The sequence below is a fragment of the Maylandia zebra genome, linkage group LG20 (assembly GCF_041146795.1).
Source record: "Maylandia zebra isolate NMK-2024a linkage group LG20, Mzebra_GT3a, whole genome shotgun sequence".
Classification (NCBI taxonomy): domain Eukaryota; kingdom Metazoa; phylum Chordata; class Actinopteri; order Cichliformes; family Cichlidae; genus Maylandia; species Maylandia zebra.
In genome coordinates, this window is record NC_135186.1 from 36,017,909 (window position 1) to 36,041,032 (window position 23,124).

At 42.1% G+C, this 23,124-nt stretch overlaps 1 protein-coding gene and 1 pseudogene across 2 annotated transcripts in view; one reads left to right on the forward strand and one right to left on the reverse strand.

The window, feature by feature from the left end:
• The window catches only part of LOC143414319 (histone H1 pseudogene), a 37,420-nt pseudogene that overhangs the window by 11,272 nt on the left and 3,024 nt on the right, over window positions 1–23,124 (forward strand). The window lies entirely within an intron of this gene.
• LOC101476713 (uncharacterized) lies at window positions 1,004–22,571 on the reverse strand. Its single transcript, XM_004573225.4, has 6 exons — window positions 21,993–22,571; window positions 8,770–8,920; window positions 7,100–7,167; window positions 6,704–6,813; window positions 5,052–5,143; window positions 1,004–4,645 (listed from the first exon to the last, which is right to left on the reverse strand). The coding sequence occupies exons 1-6, from the start codon at window positions 22,281–22,283 to the stop codon at window positions 4,131–4,133; spliced, it is 1,227 nt and encodes a 408-aa protein (XP_004573282.1). The 5' UTR covers window positions 22,284–22,571; the 3' UTR covers window positions 1,004–4,130.

Here is a 23,124-nt window from a genome sequence, read left to right on the forward strand (position 1 = left end):
CTGAACCTCCACCCCAGTCTCAAGTCTTTTGCAGACTCCAAGACTGTCCTGTATTTGGCTCCATCCATCTTCCCATCAACTCTGACCAGCTTCCCTGTCCCTGCTGAAGAGAAGCCCCCCCAGAGCATGATGCTGCCACCACCATATCTGACAGTGGGGATGGTGTTTTCAGAGTGATGTGCAGTGTTAGTTTTCCACACATAGCGTTTTGCATTTTGTCCAAAAAGTTCCATGTTGGTCTCATCTGACCAGAGCAGCTTCTTCCACATGTTTGCTGTGTCCCCACATGGCTTGTGGCAAACTGCAAACGGGACTTCTTATGGTTTTCTGTTAACAATGGCTTTCTTCCTGCCGCTCTTCCATAAAGGCCAACAAGGAAATCTTTGTGTAGCCTAAGCCTGCTTTAAATGTCTCAATAACTTTATCCCTGACCTGTCTGCTGTGTTCTTTGGACTTCATGGTGTTGTTGCTCCCAATATTCTCTTAGACAACCTCTGAGGCCGTCACAGAGCAGCTGTATTTGTACTGACATTAGATTACACACAGGTGCATCTATTTAGTCATTAGCACTCATCAGGCAACGTCTATGTGCAACTGACTGCACTCAGACCAAAGGGGGCTGAATAATTACCCACACCCCACTTTGCAGTTATTTATTTGTAAAACATGTTTGGAATCATGTCTGATTTTCGTTCCACTTCTCACGTGTGCACCACTTTGTGTTGGTCTTTCATGTGGAATTCCAATAAAACTGATTCATGTTTGTGGCTGTAATGTGACAAAATGTGGGAAAGTTTAAGGGGCCGAATACTTTTGCATCCACTGTAGTCAGTGTCATTTGCTGAGTCCCAGTGGTCAACTGCAGTATTTCACTGAAAAAGTCCCCAATTACCTCCATTAAAAAGAGACGTCTCTAAAAAAATAATGGTATCTTCAACATCGAGCAAACTCAGCTTTTACTATCCTTACTGTGAAATATTAGAAGAAGTCACACAGTATCAACTAAAGGAAGTAAGGTAGGTTTTTTATTTATTTATCTTATATACAGACATTTACAGCCACCTTTGCTACAGTTATTTAGGATAATTATGGTAATTTTCCTTCTAAGACAGCGTAGCAGAGATATGTCAATTGTTAGATGTTGTCCAGTTGTAGTTCCAGTCTGAGAGAGAATACGGTGTACAGTAGACATGTAGCGGTGAAAAAGAAGAAGCAGGGTCGTCAGTTTGAAACACAACAAACACACTCAGTGATTATTTCTCCTGCAAACCTACTACAACACTAAAATCCCTGTAAAACAAAATGTCTCCCACTCGGTTAGCTTTCACTTGATGATGCTGATGCACATCACTTTCATCATTACACAACATCCAAAAACAAAGAGGTGATCTCAGCGGGGGATCAGTTTGTGAGCAGCTCCTCTGCAGCACTCCAGTGCTGTTTGGTTTTCAGTGCAGAGGAAGCACTGCTGTAAATATCTGACGGAGCTCAAACTCCAAATGAAAAATATGTAAGTAAAATAATGTTCATATATATATATTTTTTTTGGTATTTCACTTTCTTATTTTAACACGTTTTTGTGCATAAAATAAGATCATTAGGACTTTGCACAGTTTTTGATGGCATAGTAGCAACAAAACATCAAAAATATGAAGCAAATTCAGTTTTTTAGTGTAAAAAACCGGCTAGTTCACGTATCAGAGTTTCTGCCAAGAGTTAAAGCAGAACAGCAGCTCAAAGTAAGACGAGGGATATGATTAACTTATTAGCACAAAGACTGGAAGTAGAGGAAAAACAACCGTTTGGGGTTTTGACCTGTAAACCAGCTGTGACGGTTATACAATTCTTCCATAATTTTCCATCTATTAAACTGTTCAATAATTTAAAACATTTTTATGATCTGACTGGAAACGCAGGTTTCATTAATGACAATCCTGCTTTTACCTTCATTTAGACTACACGGGCCGGCATTTTACATCCTGGACATTTTTACATGTAAAGATAGAAACGGATAAAGTTACAAACAGGTTGGTGAAACTTTATTACATTTGATATTTTGACAAAATATTTACACTTCATTTTAGTAAGTTTAAAACAAAGTCTAAATAATTACAATATTCAGTGTCCTACATCCTCGGGGAGTCGGATGAAGTCATTTGTGCTCATAGATTTAACAGCACAGTTTAAACCGTTTACTGTGTTTCTGTGAAGGTTGAATGAGGCTTAAAACATGGGGTCCAAAACAGCTGCTGCAAGTGTTCAAATTATTCGTTAAGTTAAGCACAGGTTATTTGATCTGATGATGTCATCAAATCTGGAGACAGCTTCCAGTCTTTATGCTAAGCTATAGGCTAACGATGTTCAGACACTCCTCTCAGACTCTTACCTGATGTTCTGATGGACACAGTTGAATCTGATATAAGTGAAAAAAAACCCTCAATCATCTCTGAAGCGGTGAGGAAAACAACGTGTTCACGTACAGGGACATGGATCTCCCTTCTTTCACGATACAACTTATACATAACTTATTATGTAATTAAGGAGTTTATATTGTGCCAGAAACCACATATTTTTAAGACAAACTTGCACGAAGCTGGCACTACCTAACCTGTGGTTAACATTTTACACCCAATTTAGCCTGTGGGTGTAAAGGCCGACGTTTGGGGGTTAGCAGATATGTGGACAGGCCTTCCAGCTCTGTGCTTTGAAAAAGGAAATAAAATCCTACGCTGTTTTTAGCACATAGGCAGTGAATTAAATTAAACATGAGAATGGGCAGAAAATGTGACGTGTTTTATGATTTTTAATTTTCTGTCAATTATTGAGCTACTTTGTGGCTAGCTAGTTTTCAGGGTTTCCTGTGTACCTAGAAATTTCAGCAGCAACTTCTGCAATTTCCATCCACTGGTCGATGTTTGTACATGCTGATAACTTTTGAAAACTGAAACTTAAAAACTGACGATTGCATAGTCAGCAGTTATCCGATGCATTGATCTCCACAGAGAACCTGCAGGTAATCAAAACCTGCTCAGGTGTATGGAAGCCCGTTTCAGCCACTAAATAAAAACAAAAAAGCCAGTATCCATAACTTGAAATTTCGAGTTATTTTCTCGAAATTTCGAGTTATTTTCTCGAAATTTCGAGTTAGCTCTGCCAATCAAAAATATACGTGAATGAGGTCGCTGTCTTGTTTCCCGGAAGCATATGGCGCAGAGGAACGCGCACTCAAAAACGGATCCCAAGAAATTGGCGCTTTCGCGAGTACGTTTGCTGACAGTAACACCATGTGATTCAGCTAATAACACAGGGATTTCATCATTTGTGAAGCCAGGCTGAAAACACTCAGCAATCTGTGCGACTGGATGTAATACCGGTAGCTTAGCTGTAGCATTTGTAGCTGAGGGCTTCAGCTTCCGGGTAACAAGGAAATGAAGTCATTCACGTAGATTACTGATTGGCAGCGCTAACTCGAAATTTCGAGTTACTTTTCTCAAAATTTTGAGTTAATAAATCGAAATTTCGAGTTAATATGTCGAAATTTCGAGAAAGTAACTCGAAATTTCGAGAAAATAACTCGAAATTTCGAGAAAATAACTCGAAATTTTAAGAAAATAACTCAAAATTTTGAGTTATGGAACCTTTTTTTTTTTAGTGGTGGAAACGGGCTTCCATGCAGGTGTGATGAGTAAAAGTACAAAAGGAAATCCTTTTACTACAGAGACTTACCCAAACCACAAATGAAACCATCTAGCCAAACTGCAACAGTGACCATGACTGTGTGTCCATGAACCAATAGATTAATCTTTTTTTCTTAACTATTTCACAAACTGCTCTGAAGCTGTTTTGGAAAACATCATATTTCCTGTCAGTGAACGGTAGTTTACTGGCTGTAAGACTTTAGTTTTCCAGGCAGGTTGAAGCAGGTTATGCACACATTGTTTGACCCAAATCTCAGTCAGACTTGATGCAGATGTGGCAGAAATGGCAGCTATGTTATGGTGAGGCTGATTTATAAATTGACCTATTTTGCTCGACAAGGCAGAGAGGGGAAACGGTGGGAGGGATTAACGAGGCCATGTGCAGTCAATGCAAATATGGTGAAGTGAGGAGAACGCTTCCTCTTCTTCTACTCACAGCCTGACAATCAGGATCGCAGTCAGACAGGCTAGCAGGACTGAAGGCGAGGACATCGAGCCAGCACTGTTCTGTGCAGCGCTACTGTCCTTATTTATTATACTTCCAACAACTCTCTTCACACCTTTCTCCTCCTTATGTGGCGTTTCATTTAGTTTCTCCTCTTCCTCTTTCTCCTGCTCCTTCTCTTCCTCCCTTGTATCAGGACCGATCTTGTTTATCAGTGTAGCGAGCGTTGTTGGGGGGGCAGATGGAGGCTTGGTGGCCTCAGCCGTGGTGTGTGGAGGCGGTGTATCTTCAGTGCTCGATGCAAAGTGCACGGTGGGAACACTGGGAATGCCGTCAGCGGTGGTAGACTCCACTGGAAAGTCAGGTGTTGTAGGAAGAACATCATCATCTGTAGGTTGGAGGGGATCAGTTGTTGCATCAGGACTGGATTCTCCTGTTGTGAGCATGGGATCAGCTGTCACATCATCATCATCTTCATCCTCTTCTTCTACTGTGTCGGGAACTGGAAAACATAAATGAAGGTAAACTTGTTTTAATCTGGGATCTAATGAGGTCTCGCAGTCGTTAATGCTGCCAGTGAGAAATATTTTTAGGTAAGGGACCCGGGCGCATGTGCTCATAACAGAGCTGACGTCCCCTAAACTCTGTTACCATTGCTGCAGAAAAAATACACACAGGCATGACATATAGAGCTTCGAGATCCCACAAAGTCACAATTTAGTTTGATTCGACCCACACTGGTGGATCTACAGTCCATATCAAATTTGACATGGGACAGCACGATAGCACATATATATTATATTAAATTTATATGCTGATAAAAAAATACATCAACAAAAATAAAGTCCTAAAATAAAATGCTGATGTGGATGAACACAGATCAGGAGGAGTAACGACTGTACTCTTACCACAGAGACTGTTTTCACATTTCTGGAGGTTTTCGGGGCATCTGGAGCACCAATCGCCTTCAACATACGGCCGCACTCCTTCATAGTTCCCTCTGAACACACGTACACAAAACATCATACAAATCCAAATTTAATAACTCCAGATTGTGTTACAAGAAAAACAGAAATAAAAAGAAAAGCTAACAGAAACTGAGTCAAACAGTTGAGTGTTAGTCTTTGTTAGTTTGTCCGCAGCATGAGGCACCACCAGTGTATATATGCATCGTATTAAATTGCCTGTATTACTGTGAATCAACTGACTTTAAAAAGTATGTTAACAAAGGGATGTTAAAATATACAATACAGCCCAAAGAATTCACATTTAATGACGTGTCTCCTGCCTTCAGTCAAACAAGTAAAGTGTAACTAGAAGAATTTGCATTTTCTGCAAAAATGCAGTGTGAATGCAGTGTGGTGGAAATTAACTGCTGAAAAATGCAAACGAAGCAGAACTTTCTGCTGAAAAGAAGTGAAGAAGCTGAAGTGTTTGCTGAAGACAGCTTTATTTGAAAGGGTACACCGAAGAGTGTCAAGAAAGAAGAATGAGCGAGAGCGGGGAAGATGTGCGGCAAGAGCTACGGGTAGGATTCGAACCTGCGCCACCCAGTATACTGGCAGCTGCTCATCTCAGTGAGCCAAACAGGCACTTATCTCAGACACTGGAGTTGGAGGTGAAGAAGCTGAAGTACATATTAGAAAAGTTGCAGAATTCATTCAGGATTCCTCTCAAACAAATGGCCATAATTTCCTAACCGTTGGGTCTAAAATGGTCATTCTTGCACGCTTCTTTTAAGAGCAGATGGGGAAATCTTCAGGTGTTCATAATTCATTATTACAATATGAATTATTAAAGATGTATGACTTGTAATGTAACATAACTGAGTAGAAGAGAAGTGAAAACTGCCTTGACTTGCTCTCAAACAACGTTTTGTAACGTTAAATCTATTTGAAGCATCCACCATCATTCTTTAACAATCATTAGGCTTTGGTGAACCATCATGGAGGTTTTCAGGTCTCTGTGGAAATCCATGAAGGAGATATAACAAGAGAAAAAAGTGCTTTATTTCCGGAGTTTGAAATCCGAGAGAAGCACAGATTTCCTGCCCTCAAACAAATGCAATTCGTGGATAAACAGAACAAAAATTATTGAATTGTGAGCATTAGGAGTGTCTGAAGATAAACTGGCCAAAGGCTCAAGCTTTGAAATTGTTTCATTGAGGAGATATGACAACTGGAAAGCGGCTCGCATTAGAGAATTCCAGCCTGATTGTGTTTCTATGGAGAGTTTTCAGACTTTGTGTAGCTCTGAGATGATTTGACAAAAATCTCTTACTTCCACAATAATGATAGAGTGAAAACTGAGCGAGTTTTCACTCAAAGCAAACTGCATAACAACGTATGTATTTTCTGAAAAATCATAATGATGCAACTGAAAACTTAAAGAGGGATTAAATTAAAACGAAAGAAGATGTGAAAAAGCTGAATTCCACATGAATAGCTCAATTTGTGTGAGTGCTTTACAGCATTCACACAATTATTAGTACAGTCCACAAGAGGGAGCACTTGTTGTAGTATTGTGCAGCAGTAACACTGGAAGGAGTCGTGGTACTGACGCTGGGTAGTAGTTACAGACGAGGAAGGAGACTCTGTCCCAGTCCAGTCCCTCCATAGTGTCACAGAGATGGAAGGCACAGCCCACTCTGTGTGTGTCTGCCCACACCATCTGTAACACACACGCACAGTTTAAACTGAGTGGATCTGCCACATTCTACACAAGCTTTGGACAATGTCCTCTGCAGTGGATTTTAGCCATTTTAGTCGTATTCCCATTACTGAGAAGTAACTGGACAGTTGATTGATAATTAAAGTCATTCTCAGTTTGGGCGTGCACCCTGTCATTGTCCACATACATAGCCTAACTGTGTATACTGTGTGTGTGTGTGTGTGTGTGTGTGTGTGTGTGTGTGTGTGTGTGTGTGTGTGTGTGTGTGTGTGTGTGTGTTTGTGACCTGTGTGTAGTGTCCACACATCTTATCTTCGTCACAGCTGTTGTTCTGGAAGTCGTAGTCCAGGCGTTCTGCACAGAACAGATCAATTAGAACACACTATTCTAATGTGAACAATGATGAGACTTAGTTGAAGAATCACCACATTCAGGACATATCCAGTGACAAGTAAAGGTTCTGCAGTCAAGATGAACATCTGGTATGTTTATCCTGAAACTTGAGAGATAATACAAAATAATAAACAGAAGCTATAACAATAAGGTTCAATAAGGATGCAAAGCTAAAGTGCTGGTCTGGCACAGGGCACTGCTGTCAGAAGTATGATGGTTGGAAAAACCACAAGAAATCTCACAACACAAAAAGCAACAATTTCAGCACAGCTGAGTGAAATCAAATACAAAAAGTGTTGAAAACTGAGAAACTACATCAGGAGCTGTAACTTTAACATTCAGTGTTAAAGTTACATTTTTATACAAGTTCAGTAAATCACTGATCCATAGTTAATGTGTGGTAGGTTCATCTATTAACATCACAGCAGCAAAAATACTTCTAGTGATACTGCAACATAACAATGCATTTAAAATCTAGTCGGCATTCGACTGTAGCAGAAATGTTTTTAGTTACCAAAGGTGAGGAAAAAATCGAAACTCCAACCTCAGCCTGGGTGTGCCACAGCTGAGCTGGTGGATATTAAAGCTTATAAGTTTCCTCAAACTAGTCCATATTAGAAAAATTATAACTTGGTGAAATGCTCGAGTCCTGTTCTGTTAATTTGCGTTTGTTTATTACAGAGTGACAGTTTTTGATTTATTGCAGTAACGAGCGCTGTGACAGTGTTTAGTTATTCCTTCAGATTTATGAGAATTGTCATTATCCTGAACATTTACAGTCACAGTTCAATCCACACTTTCACAACAGCAGTCGCCTCAAGGTGCTTTATACTGTAAGATAAAGGCCCTTCAATAGTACAGAGAAAACCCCAACAATCAGGTGTCCCCCTAACAGCAAGCACTTGGTGACAGTGGATTAAATGCAGAGAAGTGTACAAACATATAGTGAGTGAAGAAGAAACACCCAGTGCATCATGGGAATCCCCGGCAGCCTACACCTATTGCAACATCACTAAGGGAGGATTCAGGGTCACCTGGTCCAGCACTAACTATATGCTTTAGCAAAAAGGAAAGTTTGAAGCCTGATCTTGAAAGTAGAGATAGTGTCTGTCTCCCGAATCCAAACTGGAAGCTGGTTCCACAGAAAACTGAAGGCTCTGCCTCCCATTCTACTGTTAAATACTCTGGAACAACAAGTAGGCCTGCAGAGCGAGAGCGAAGTGCTCTAATAGGGTGATACGAGAAACAAAACTAGTTGTGGTGATCGTATTTTAAAAGCAGCAGTAATTTTTTAAAACCCCTGAGAAGTCGACTCAAAGAGACTGTCTTTCTGTAGTAAAGGTTTACTAGTGATTATAAATAGACAAACATCTTATTTGCTCTGACTTGTCATTGTGAAATAGATTGGATTGCAGATCTCGTAGTTGTAAAATACTGAAAACCAACACTGCTTGGAGCGGTTTTCTGTAAGCCTCACTTCTACTGTTCAAAGATAACCACTGACTGTAATCTGTCTGCTGTAAACAAGAAAGCCAACAAATATTTACTTCTGAGATCACTCACCCAGGAACCATTTCTCCAGAGCCGCTCGGAGGTCCAGGGGCCCGGTGCCCGCGTACAGATTCTCTCCAGTATCTTCCAGTTCTGGGTTGTGGTTCCAGATGCATTTAGCAGCGTAGCCCTCTGCCACCAGCTTCAGGTTTGGATCCCATTTCTGCAAACAACCACTGAATGTTACAGAAGTGCTGGTTTGGCACCACCAAATCTGCTGTTTGTTAATCATAAACAGCTCGTGTCATTTTGCAAGGCAGCGTGTTATAACTTTAGATACAGAGAGGAAGTCACGTAACCAACCATATTACAAGCTGTCAGAGTTTAAAGCAATCAAATGAACATGTAAAAGTAAAGCTGGTTGACAAAACGCCTTTTTCCAACATTCCTGTCATGATCCATTTTTTATTATTATTTTTTGTTTCTGTTAGTTTCTGGTTGTACTTTAGTGATTTTTTTAGATGCTTCCTTTGTTTATCCTGGTTTCTATGTTCGTGTATTTCCTGTTTTACTTTGACAGTCCCGTGTTTTGCTTCCTCCCTGTCTCGTTGGTTCATCTGCGTTTCCTCTGCTTTTCTCGTGTTTTCCAAGTCCCAGGTTTCTTCAGGTCTCAGGCTCTGTATTGTTTTTTCCCTCTGTATCTAGTGTTGTGTTGCTTAGCTTCCCCCAGTTTAGGATTTTGTTAGTTTAGCTCAGTTCCCCGTTGGATTTGGTTTTGTAGTGTTGTGTGCAGCCCCAAATAAAGGCTCATCTTCTGTTCAACATCTACCTGCATCTCTGTTGTGTGTCGATCATGAACTCTACTATAGGGAAGCCCCAGAATAAAAAAATAAATCAATACACTTGAACCATCCTCATTGTTGTTGAAATATTTAAGATTAGTAGAAATAGAGAACCAGTTCCCAGAGGTTCAGTTCCTTGGAACTGTTAGTGTGCCTGCTTATGGATCACGCTTATCGGATCTACTTATCTAATCAGTTCAGTTACATTTTGCATGCCGGAGGAGGAAAATAGTGGCTCAGTCTCCAGCCTGGACATTACTTTTGTTTTTATTGCACAAAAGGACGAGTTAATTGCAAACTGCCTGCAGGACGGAAACAACTGCATGATGCTGCCAACGCAACTCCAGCTCTTTACAAGCACCTGCACCACACAGCATGCGACTCATTCACATGAAGGTAAAGTCTTTGATATGCTGCTTGGAGATTGTGGTGACTCTCAAAGCTGAGCCAGTAAGAACCCAAAGACAATCAATGAGAACTAAAAAAATCAAATGAATCTTATCAGTGCCCATCCCTACTGATAATTCTGTTACAGCTAACTTTCATTTCAGAATTATATCCTGTTCATTACACTGTTGATACAAATTACAGTGAAACAGCAACAGTAGGGTCTGAGGTACAGGTACAGGGAGAAAGATGTAAGAACGAGAGAACACAAGAGGAGGAAGTGGAAATGTAAAGCCTAAGTTTTTTTTGTAATCAGATATTGATTGTGTTCATGTTGTGTTGCTGAAGTGTTTTCATATTGTGGGACAAACATAATAATTATGGCATAATTGTGCTCCATAAGTATAATAACTGTGTGTTCAGTGCTGCCTTGTAAGTGACTCTCTGTGAAACACAAGCTGACTTTTATGCTTTTATTCATCGGTGCCGTACATGTGGCTCTGATATCTGAGTCGCGGCCTTGAAGTCGTTGGCCGGTTCGCCCGGATCAGGACTCGAAGCAGAGATGAAAGCAAATTTCATGCATACAAGTACAAAAGACACACAGACATCAATGAACTGGTGCACATCGTCGTTCATGTGCTGCAAGCAGCAGTTCAGCAGGGATGACGACCACGACTCTGTCCAGTTATTTGGTCTTCATGTTTATTTGTGCACGCTGCACAAATCAGAGTTTTAATGTAGACACAGCACCGATGCTTTCACGACAACTGAGTGTATATGTTTTATTAAAATTTCACACCAGACGTTACTAAAGTCATACTTATGAATTATTGTTTGTGAGATTAAATTGGTGGTTTTATAACCCTTCTCCATTTTTTGGTTCCCTCCCCTCTTTAAACCTGCTTTTAATTATCATGATAATTTCATTGCATTTCCCAAGAGTTCAACAAGCCATAAAACAGTAAATCCAAAACAGCAATGTACAAATATTCTGGAGCTGCTTTAATCTGGTTATCTAACCACCTCCATATCTCCCAGTACTATAAAATCAGCCACAGCTCTCCAGCAGAGTCAACAGCAGGATCATTGTTGCTGTTTTCTGTGACACTGGTAGAGGCTTCATAAGCTGAACGGCCTCTTAAAGTAAATTTGACAGCCGGTAGTTAAATAAATATTATTGCACATGATATGACATTTAATATCAGACCAATGAAATGTCGAACGCAGAGAGCTGATTCATAAGCAGCCACTGTGTTTGAGCCACCAAGGCTGAGTCATCCTGTCCTGGCCTCGCAGTCATTTAAAGATGCTGAAGTTATTTATTTTTTCCAATTATTTTCTATCCTGCTTCCTTTATACAAGACAAACCATGGGCGACCCCTTACCCCTGACCTCTGACCCTGAACGCAGTCTGACCCCCTGACGTGCACATTTCCTTCCCATCATGTCTGTAACAGCAGGTTCCTGTACAGAAACTGATCTGGTGAAAGGCAAATAGCCCACTGCAAGGACGTGTGACCTTCAAAAAAGTCATTAAGAACAGCGGCTCTCTGTATCAGCTTCCTTTTAGGAAGACCAACCAAAAAATGCTCCGACTGGGACAAGAAATGACAATGGACCGGCATCAGTCCGTGAGTCGTTTGGTACCGGGCTGCGAGAGTTGAGGCTCGTGTGTGAAAGTCATGGTTTTCAGGGTTTTGATCCTTTTTATGGTTAACGCAGTTTCCCTGGGTCTTTTCCCGTGTGTTATGAATAAATCTTCCCGCTGGTACTGGTTTTATTTTGCTGTATTTATCCGCAACAAGTTTTCGGACAAAACCGGTCAAAGTCACCATTAAGAGTTCTGATTCGCTGTTTGCCTCCCACTGCAGCTGAAGACGTCATGTGATGATGGTCATGAGTGATGAGACGGAGCACAGTGACGCCTTTAACTCAGCCCGTTGTCTGCAGCTCGTGGTCTGAGTCACTGTTGCTACGAAACCTAAAGAATGAACAACAGGACCCTGACAGGGAGTTTAATATCCCCGTGTGCGTGTGTGTGTTTATTTGTCCAGCGCTGACATGCAACACAAACAATAGTCAGGGGTCTCCTTCACATTCCTCTCCCTGCAGGCGCTCGCAACATCTGGTCTGTATTATGACTTTCAGGTCATGTGGTGTACACACACACACACACACACACACACGATCATCACTGTCGACTGTACTGGAAGTCACCTGATCTGAGAACAGCTGATTATGTTCTCCTGAGTTTAACTGCAGCCTGTATTTTGTAATCTGAACAAAGTTTTTGTGTTTTAATCACTGACTCATAAATTAATGGATATGTTTCACTGTTTCCAAGCTCACAGAGTCGAGGTTTCTCCCTCAGGTGTGGACTTCAGTATAAAGTGCGTATGCATATATAAATAAAACGTAATTGAATTAAAATCACAAAGGATGAGTTTACTTAGTGAGTCGTGGCTACAATGAAAGTTGAGTTTGTTTCTAGAGCACATTAGACCCCCCCCCCTCCGAAAAATCTGAAACAGATTTATTAGTTAGTTTGTTTGCATTTGCCATAGCTTACTGGGCTCTAGGTCCGTTTCGGGCTCTAACATGTGACGAGTAGGTTCGTCAAAGTCAGTGTTCTGTTCAGCTGGATGTGAACTGGTCAACCTGATTCTCCTTTGTGCCCTTTCCATCTGGTTCCCCTGTACTGGTTGCACTGGTTTGGCTCAGTCCAGGTCTCTGAACCAGCTGCTTTGCAGACGCCTTTACATCCCAACAAATGCTGAACTCTGTCCTCTGTCTCTTTCTCCTCCTCCCTTTGAGTCTCCCCTCATCTCCCTGTTGCTCCTCTTTTCCATCACTGTCTTCTTACCTCCTCTTTCTCCCCTCATTTGTCTTCTCCTTCCTACCTCCTTCCCTTCCTTGTCTCCTTGAACTGCTTCACATCTTTTTCTCTGCAGACCAGCTAAAATCATAAGAAAATAATATGAAAATGGAAACGTCCCTGTGGGGCTCCCATGGAGGCTGAGACAGCCTGCGACCTCCCCTGGTCCAAACGCGCGCGCGCGCGCGCGCACACACACACACACACACACACACACACACACACACACACACACACACACACACACACACACACACACACACACACACACACATTCCTCTGGGCGCTCATTCATTCTCTCTGACTAATTTTCTTTTCTCTCTCTATCTAAATCTTCTCTTCCCCCCTCTTCATCGCTTGGCTCTTCCCCAGCCGTCCTCCTCTTCTGTTGCTCAACCTTGATCGTTCACTCCCTCGCTGTTCAGTCTGTTCCCTCTGACACGCTTGCTAATGGAAACACCCGCCTGTTCCTGGAACCCAGGCCTGATTTACTCTGCTGATAAAGAGTGATGACCCTGCTCTGCCAACCTGTGCAAGCACGTTTTTATCAACTCACTGAGTGAATTAAAAATGGTTTTGGTTGGTAGTAAAAGGAGGCGGGGAGGCAGTGTTATTAAAATGGATCTTTGCCATCCATTGTATGCTGGAAGATAGGAAAGAGAAATAAACAAATCCATGCTAGCAGTTCTGTAACTACGACTAAAACAAACTGCAGCATTCAGCATAACAGGTGCTTTTATGTGTCCTGAGGTGTTTATAGTGACAAGTGGAGTAGATTAACCATGAGATGTTAGAGAAAGCAAACAGGGAGGAAGTGAAATTCACAGCACCTCAGATGCTGGAATTACAAAACAAGAGAATAACTTGAACCTGAACATCGATAACTACAATCACAAGCACTCAAACGTTTATCAGAGAAATAAAAGACTCCATTGACATCTGGCAGCTGTTTTTACATTGAAGACTTGATATAAAAGCCCAGGTTACACTGCAGATGTGTGATCGCGCAGAGTCACTGACAGCAGTCTAGCCTTAGTCAGAGATGCTCGGCAACATCCTTCAGCTCCTCCAGGGGGACACAGAGACGACCCCCCAGGCCAGCCGAGAGTCCAGTGTCAGGGAGATTACGTGCAGCATCGCTGCATCAACCATCCGTTCTTTTCTAGGTGAGCGCCGTGGCCTCAGTTTTGGAGGTGCTGATTCTGATCCCTGCTGGTCCACACTAAACCAAAAAGATCACCTGTGGACTCTGTGGACTTCATCAGTGACATAATGAAGCACCAAAGTCCCTACATCACCTCGCTGATGCAGTTCCCGCATTTATTTTTCATCTCATTTGTTCTCCCAGGGCGGCTGGAGCGGCTGGTGTTTCTCAGTTTAACCTATCGTCCCGCTCACTGGAGTTTTTCTACATCACTCTCTCCACTGAAACCAATCCTAATAGCAGCCCTGCTGAGGAGATTTCCACAATGGAACCACACATTAAAGTTCCTGTGGTGGAAAACGGACTAATCCTTTCTTCTGGTTTATGGGCTTCAGAGGTTTAATTGCTTGTGGTTAACATGTGACCCAGACTTTGACAGATCTTGGCTGATGATTGTCAGGCGGGTGTCCTGCATGATGCTGCCATTTGGCAGTCAGAGGTGCGCCCTGAGCGTCTGTGTGGGGAGCAGAGTCTTCAGTTCGCTCTCAGGCCCGGGCACAAAAGGTTTAATAGAGAGATGGGACGATAAGAACTTAGCGATTCAATATCCTTATCGATTATCTGCTTCTCATTCGCTCTGCTTTAAGAGTCACCACCATCAATAAGCAGCATATCAAAGACATCAGAATCAGTTACATGCTGTGGGTCGAATGTTTGTGCGTGTTGGGAGTATTTCTTCTCTTTGTTGTGTTGTTACTCCAAAAAAAGTAATGTATTATATATATTACACAGGACAGTTTTCTTAAGTGCTCACAGAAGAATGGCTGTAAATAATAATAATGGCACATACAGTGTTTTTCTTAGTATTTAGGTATGAAGGTAAATGCAACAGCACAAAGCAAAGATGAAATCAAGCACAAGGTGGTCACCACAGTGACTCTACTTATAAACATGAACAGGTAGAACTGGAGGCCGAGCGCTGAGGGTCAGGGTCAGGCTGCTGGGTCACTCGGCTTTAAACTGTCTCTGGGCTAGCTTAGCATTAGCATGCTGTCTATGCAGGTGTTTACAAAGAGTTCTGTTAGCAGTACAATGCAGCTGTTTCTCCTCTGGACACGGTTTGCACTTTACCGTCACACTCTCGTCTTTTTGGGAAATGAAATATAAGTAATGTTCACATCCACACTGTAGACTGCGCCACTGTTTTTCTCCTTTGCACATAACTAAAACCAACTGATTGTAAGTGGAGCCGGTAAAAGGGGGAGACTAACAGTTCCAAGGAACTGACCTACTGGGACTCCCAATGTCAGTTTAACTAAGGTAACATGACATGACTCAGTCAGACCTCATGTTAAACTGTTCAAAAGCTGGATTTCACAAACACTCTGGCCTCAATCATGCTGGATTCTTTCAGAAGAGCAGAAGCCAGAAATCCACAAATATAAGTTTGCTATCTGAAAAACCAACGACCAGTGAAAAGCTCTCTGTCTGTGTTTGTAGTCAAATTAACCTTTGATAAAAACACATTCACATAAAAGACAAAAAAAATATATTTTTGAATAATGAAGGAAACATATAAGGTGGTCTCGCTCTTTTATAGGTACTGAAAGACATATTTTCTTTGAATTATGAAAAACCGACTGAATGTTAACCTGAAATACAACATGTCAGGTCATGTCAGCAATAGATCATCTAGACAGCTGGACATGTTTCTGCTGTTACATGACTTATCTGTGCTGATATGATCAAATTGCAAAGTGAAAAATATGGAAGCAGTTATGATTTTAATTAGAAGGATATTTAATTATCACGATAAATATCCCAGCTGTTTGTCAAACACAGCTGAATACTTTGATCCTAAAATTCCCTCAGAGAACTCAGAGAGGTGCATCCTTCACTGTAACATCTCCAAAACGAGTCAGACTTCCTCCAGCTCGTCTTTGGTCCAGTGAGCAAACCAAAACAAGCAGCCAGCCCGAAGCTTCAGCACAAAACCATCGCAGAGCTTTTATCTGATGCACAGACAGAAAGCTCTCACATGCACTCTGAACTGTGATAATCATGCTTTTTTATTAATCCTTCATTGATAAATGTTATCAGACTAACAATAAACTAAAATGTTAATTCGTGCTTCTATAAATAAGAAAACACAGAGTCAAACTCACTGGTTTGCTGTATCACTATAGTTGAGTGATATTATCGTCGCTTCACCTGCATTTGCAAACATGTTTTTTAGCATCTTCATCTTCACATCTGATAACATGATGTCATCTTACGTTGTGTGCTGTTGTGGCAGGCTTTGTGATTGTTTAGCTGATATCTAACGAGTGTCTTCTTGTGGTCTGCTGTCAGCTGTCCTTCCACTCAGAAGAAAAAACTGGAGAGACTGATCATTTTAATGCTCCAGTATTTATTTATCAAACAGTACACGACTGGCTTTTCTGATCAAGGTAATTAGAGACCACACCTTTTTAAAATATGGATCTATTTATCGTCTCAGCCTGGTGTCTCTGTCACTCACAGCAGTGTCATCATGCTCATCATCCGTGTTGCAAACTTGGCAGAGAGTCTGTGGATCTCTTGGTGAGGATCAGGGACCTCTCCCTTTCTTCCGTTTCATGCAGTTTGTGCACTGACTTGTTTCTTTCTCAGTGATCATGGACCATCGTGTTTACCGTATGCATATGATTTCATCAGACAATAATGAGGTGAGAATCCCAGCCCCACCTCCACTGGGAGAAACGTTTGCTGCTGGTTACCAGAGTTCAGAAAATGGTGTTCGGGACAGCCTTGGTGTGTTCGTCATGAAAACACGGGACACAAAACACAGATACAAACAAGGATAATTAGAACAAGACAAAGCTAGAAGACGGATCCAACAAACAGCGCCAGAGATTACATATGCACTTGTGCTCGGGGGAACATTCGGCAGAGAGAAGAAGAAGAAAAAGCAGACAACAGAACAAGAACTGAGAATATTAGGAAATCAGGTCTATTCTGGACCGAAGACAGTAAACAGACATCCGGCCAGTCAGTTTTTATCCGTCTCCTTCTCCTTATAGTCACATGTTCCTCTTCCTGTTTTTTACTGCAGCCTTTGATCCGAACGTCGCCCTGCTGCCTCAGCACCAATAATCACCCCGAGCCTTTTAAAACAATGTCACGTAAACTCAAACTGAATTTGCTTTCGGCTCCGATGAACCCTGATATCCCATAATTCAAGAACTCCAAGAGCTGCTCACAGCTGGAAATGATGAAAATAAATTGCGGACCGTGATGAGAATGAGCAGAATCGTCTTATTTGCTCTGTTTAATTTTCTAACCGGAGAAATCCCGCGCGTTTCAAAGTAAAAGTAGAGTTTCACACACATATGGAGAGGAATTAACAGTATTAAAGACTGAAAACACGGCTCGTCCCTTCAGTTTTATTCGTCTCTACAAAATAGAATTTGTTGGGGTCTTTTTTTTAGCAGCAGATTAATTTTAGAGATTTCAATTCAGCCTTTTACACGAGGCTCAGTGGATGGTTGTTGCTGCTGATGCAACACAATTAGATTAGTGAAACCCAACAGCAGCATCTCTTTCTGAACACAATGGTCAGTCTGTGTTGTCTTCAGGTCTCTGGATTACTCAGGATGAAGCTCAGAGTCAGGCGCGGTTCAGAAAACTGGAGACCGGATCCCTGTAACTGGGAAAAGACTGACTGGGTGGTCAAACATCTGTAAACTACCTCCACCCACAAGCAGTTTTGTGGAGGTTTAAACTGTTACGAAACAGAGACTCGCAGGCCGCTGTAGCATTAGCAACACCTGCCTGATGTCACTGCAGTCTTATCTCACACGCACTGCAATGCAGAATTATATCTTCTGTGAAAGGTTGTCCTCACTTGTCTGCAGGCCGTGAACACCTTTGGGTGCTTTACATAAGACTGGTTATAAGTGCTGATGCTTTAAAGACAAAGACAATTCCGGGGAAATGACTTTAACTGCAGTGAACTGGCAACTGAGGGGCTGAAAAAGGAAGTGAACACTAAAGGATGCCCATAAACTCCCAGGGTTTAAAAATCCAGCTTTACAGTGAAAAATACAAACATTTATTACCTGGTGCAAATAAAACATTTAAAAAAATGTTTTTTTATATATCCAGTCCATTTCTGAAGTGTGCTGCAGTTGCAGTTGCACCCTAAGCTGTAAGATTTCTTACGTCTGGATTGGCTTTGGGCAGTTCTGCTATCAGATGCTCAGATGCATGAAGGCTCCCTGGCAGACATTTTGAGACCATCTGAGAACATTTTGTAGTCTTCGTTTAAATAAATTACCCACAGTTCAAAGAGCTGTGGGCTTCACGGGGTTAATTCTTTGTCCTGAACTGTGGTGACTACACAGGTTTGGACCTAAATGCTGGCCACAGGAAAAAAGAAGTTCTAACAATGAAAGGCAAGTCTTTATTGAGGCCGATAACAAAGTCTAAAAATCAGAACCCAGCAGAAATCCAAAACACAGAAGGGCACTGAGAGCAGAACACTGGGAAGCAACAACAAACACTGACAATGGACAAAGAGAAGAAAAGGCTATATATACAGAGACTGGACGACAGGACACAGGTGGGGAATGAGGCACAGCTTAACAGGATTAACACAGACAAGAACAATCAGGGAAGCTGCAGACAGGAACTAAAACTAAAGCAGGGGCCAGAAAACAAAGCTAGAAGAGAGACGGAGTATAAAAAAGAAAGTTAACAGATGGAGGAATGACACACAAACTCAAAGTAGGAACCGAGGGTTAGTACAAACAGCAAGGTCATCTAAACGTGCGCCCAAAACTCCACAAACAACTAAACAGGAACCAGAACTCAAATAATACAACACGACTAATGCTCAGAATCACTGGTGTGACAATGAGATCACAGCAGGAGTGAAAAACTCCAGAAACACTCATCAGAAAGCACTAGAATAACTGTAAAACTCAGTAACTCAGTAAAACTGTGCTTTGTATTCAGTTTAAATCAAACTCTGGTTTGTTTTCGCCCTTTGGTGCAGTTTGTTGTGCAGATCTGAGCTCAGCAGTGACACTCAGGCGCGCTCCAAAACAGCCACACCGACTCCCTTAGAGGACGCCGTCTCCTTCCGGCTCCAAATGATTTGCAGAGCCGTTTGTTTATGGTGAGAACGAGATCCCGCCTCAGTGTGACGACTAACAGGTGTAAGCTGCAGGTTTGAGCTAAACGCATTCAGGCGTGCTTTGCACTCGGTACCAGGGTTACGCCTAAAACCTGCTCAGATAAATATTAATGTTAGGAGTAAATTCTCCACATTATCCGTTAGTTAGTGGGGGAGGGGCCAGTTAAGAGATTTGATTGGGCATCCGGTGTGCAGCATCCCTTCAAATCGGCCCATTAGTCCAAAACTGCGCCTGCCCACCGGGAAAATGCCAGGTAAGCGAGATTACTTGTTCAACTCTGAGCATCATTATGTGGTTTGCAGTGACACATTCTGGTTTGCTTGGAGTTTTCTCTGTGTGAAAAGAAATCAAACCACAGGAAAAAGCTACAAATTTAAAAACTCATCAGCTGATATGCACCAGAATAACCGAACTATACATGGGAAACGCTCTAATCAAGCACAGAGGCGGCTCCGGCTCAGGAGGGTCAATCCCAACTAGGGATGGGTACCGGTATCCGGTGCCATTATGGGACCGGTTCTGACATAAACGGTAGTAACCAGACCGAAAAGCAGCGCACATTTCGGTGCTTTTTTCCCCCTGAGCTGTGATACACTTTGGATTCTAGCCAATCATTTTACCTTTCCAAGGATAGTAGGCGGGCAGGTGTGGTGCCTGTTATCGACCCGGAGTTAGCAACATCCCCCAAAAACCCGAAGAGGAGAGTCCTGGCCCCTAGTCCTGCCAGTGTAGCAGAAATGATGAGGATGATGATGCAGCAGCAGCCGTTCTTCTCTGTGTGAGTAGCTTCATGTTGTTCGTGTGTAATTTACGTTGAGTAGGCTAACCACGTTATTACATTAACGCATGTAAGGTGAACTAGCAAACATCATCATAGTTACATGCGGCTTTCTTCTTGTTTGATGGCAGATACTCCCTTCACCAAAAAGGCTAAAATGACCAAAGAAAAAGTGGAAAACAGTTAAACATGAGAGGTTTTTGGACAAAGTTTGTGTTTTTTCCATTGTTTAAGCACTGCTTCCAGCCAAGAGTGATACCATATATGTCCCATAGCTGCAGAAAAGGCTAACGTTGTTATCTTTTTACAAAAAAACAGCTGAACATGAGAGGTTTTTGGACCAATTTTGTGTTCTCCATTCTTTAAGCACCGGTTCGAGCACCGTTTAAGCACCGGCACCGTTTCAAAAGTACCGGTTTGGTACTGGTATCGGATAAAACCTAAACGATACCCATCCCTAATCCCAACCGGCTCCAGTCTGCAAAAGTATCCTTGGGCAAGATGCTAAACCCAGAGTTGCATACATCAGACTGTGAATGTGTTTGAATGTTAGATAGAAAGCACCTTGAATGCTCAAGAAGAGTAGAAAAGTGCTATAAAAGAAGCAGTGCATTCGCCATTTACAAACATAGACAGGATCATCACTCAGGTCTGTGAGGCTGTGGTGCTTAGGGAGAGCATTGTGCTTTGGCCATAATAATGGGGTCCTCCTAAGATCTGTGTCTCTCAGATGCTGTGGTCTGATTATGATACTATCCATGGTTCAAGTTGTTTTTTTCAGTTAACAACTGATACATTTTGACTTAAGGAGAAGCAAATGGACAGATGGATGTTTGGAGCTTTTGACTTGGTTAAAACTGCTGCTGTATGAAACAATGATCACTATTGAAGTGTTGTTTTACTTTGATTCATGTCCATATTTGGTGTAACTGCTGGGGTGCTTACTCCTATCATTCACAAAGACAAGAAAAAAACAACACCCATCCATTTCTCCAACTTCTTCTCCGAAACTGGGTGAGGGGTGGGTTACACCAGTGCTAACACACAGAAAAGACAATTCACATTCACGCCTATGACCAGTTTAGAAAAACCAGTTAAACCGACATGGAATGAAGAACACCCAGGACACCAATCCAGGACACACTACTGCGCGTCATCATAATGGCGATACGAAGGCGTGAATTTCTGTTACGCAGTAAAGATCTGCAGCTGTGCTCTGTCATCGCCGTTTTACATGATTAGCCAACCGTTTCTGTTCTGTTTTTAAACCAAATTCAAAGTATTAAGTTGCTGCATTTCCTGCAATCGCATATATTTCCTGATGGCATCAACATAACGATGAGTCAAAAAGATGAAAAATGTAACACCGTAAATGGTTCATGATCAGTGAAGCCACTGTCGTCCTACTCCCCGGAGTGATGACACATTCACAGCTCAAAACCACAAGTTACTCAATCAAAAAAAGCTGAATCACTCTCAGCTAAGCAGGTTATGTATTAGCCTGCTGTAGCTGCAGGCTAACTGTATTTACACCATATTTAAAGTAGTTCAGTTACAGAAAACAGAGATGCTGCATTTAGAGTTTAGTTTGATGCTCACACAAAGAAAAGTCAGCAGAGATAAAGATATATTTTTAGTGAGTTCTCTAAAGCTGGATGAAAATCTTTATTTCTTAATGCTGTGCTTTAAATCAAACACTCTCACACTTGGTCTGCTCCTGATCCAAACAATTACTTGTAGCCTGGACTCACCAATATAGCATAATGGTGATGTTGAGTCCAGTTCCATGCCCTAAAAACATGACTTCATACTATTTTACTCTAATCTGCTGATATATATCTAATATAACCATGAGTATAGACGTCTCTGCTTATTTGTGATGAATAAGCAAAAACAGTGATTAAATGTACTGACATTGGACAGAAAATTAGACATTTATAGATGTGTCTGCTTTTATATTCTGTATCTGCACTCGAGGGGGAAAAGGTGATATCAGATACAATATCTGACATTTATTGGATAAACGTGCTGCATTACCTTCCCTTCCTTTGTTTATGCTTATTTGGGATGACTTGTAGGGTCTTACCAGAGGCATCATGGCCGAGGCGCTGGGTGAAACCTGTCCTCTGAAGTGGTTGTGAAGCTCCACCAGCATCTCCTCCTGCTCCTCGTTCAGAAAGCTCCAGGCTCCAGGAACCACCAAAGCCCCCAGCAGCAGCCATACCCAGAGAGGAGCTCTCCTCAGTGGGCTGCAGCGGCCGCTGGAACCTGTCCTCTCTCTGGAGCTGCATGAAGCTCCATCCTGGGTGGTCCATGGGGTCATGGTCCCTCTCTGGGTACTGACCCCCTGGAGCGCTGAGAGTCCCTGCAGGTGCATGAGGAGAAATAGAGTCCTGGGGAATATTCTCAAGTGGTCCAGAGTCCAGCGAAGAGTCTGCGTGTCAGACAGATCAACAACTGAGTGTGTACAAAAGGCCGCTTGTCTTAGTGTGAGTCTGTGTGCCTGTTTAAAAGTGTGTGCGTTCCCTCCTCAGTGCCTCTCACTCTCAGCTCTGCTGATCTTTGTGTTGCTGACCCGGCTTTAAGAGAAATAGGATCCTCCCCTACTCACACTCACACAGACTTCCCTGTCTCTGTGAGTACTCTCAGCATCCTCGAAACCCAAACCCACTAAAATGAAGTATCCCAAAAACTATTTTACAAAGTGAAGAACGGCCGAATTACCCTCACACACACACACACACACACACACACACACACACACACACACACACACACACACACACTGCAGAGTTCACATTTCACACACTGCACCGACTGGTACGCACAAAATAACTCCCCACTCCACGCTCCACCCGTGCTCACTTTCCATTTTCTCCATGTCAGCGTGACTCTCTGATCCTCAGTTTTCTGTTTCTTTCTCTCGTCAGTTTTTTCTCCTTTTCATGTTTTTTAAATGAACTTATTCTGCCTTTATTTGACTTCTGTCCTCTTTCTCTGAACATTCAACAATCAAACATTTCAAAGTGTCAAAGAAATGAGTCGGTGTGCCTGTGTTCACAAATAACTCTGATTCAACCTTTAGACTACGCTAAAAACCCAGCTTCAGACAGGAGGGATTTTCTACTCTTAGCTCTTTATGATGTCACAGAGAGAACCAATATTTCCCTGTTTATGACCACATGGGCCCCAATAACAGATCAGCACCCCACTCTGAA

Bases quoted from the DNA above. Each gene is read 5' to 3' on its own strand.
- LOC101476713 (XM_004573225.4), bottom strand. From the start codon at position 22,283: ATGCACCTGCAGGGACTCTCAGCGCTCCAGGGGGTCAGTACCCAGAGA. The intron at 8,921-21,992 runs GTAAGACCCTAC...GGTTGTTTGCAG, and splicing joins CCTCGGCCATGATGCCTCTG to AAATGGGATCCAAACCTGAA. The intron at 6,814-7,099 runs GTCACAAACACA...TGTGTGTTACAG, and splicing joins TGTGTGGACACTACACACAG to ATGGTGTGGGCAGACACACA.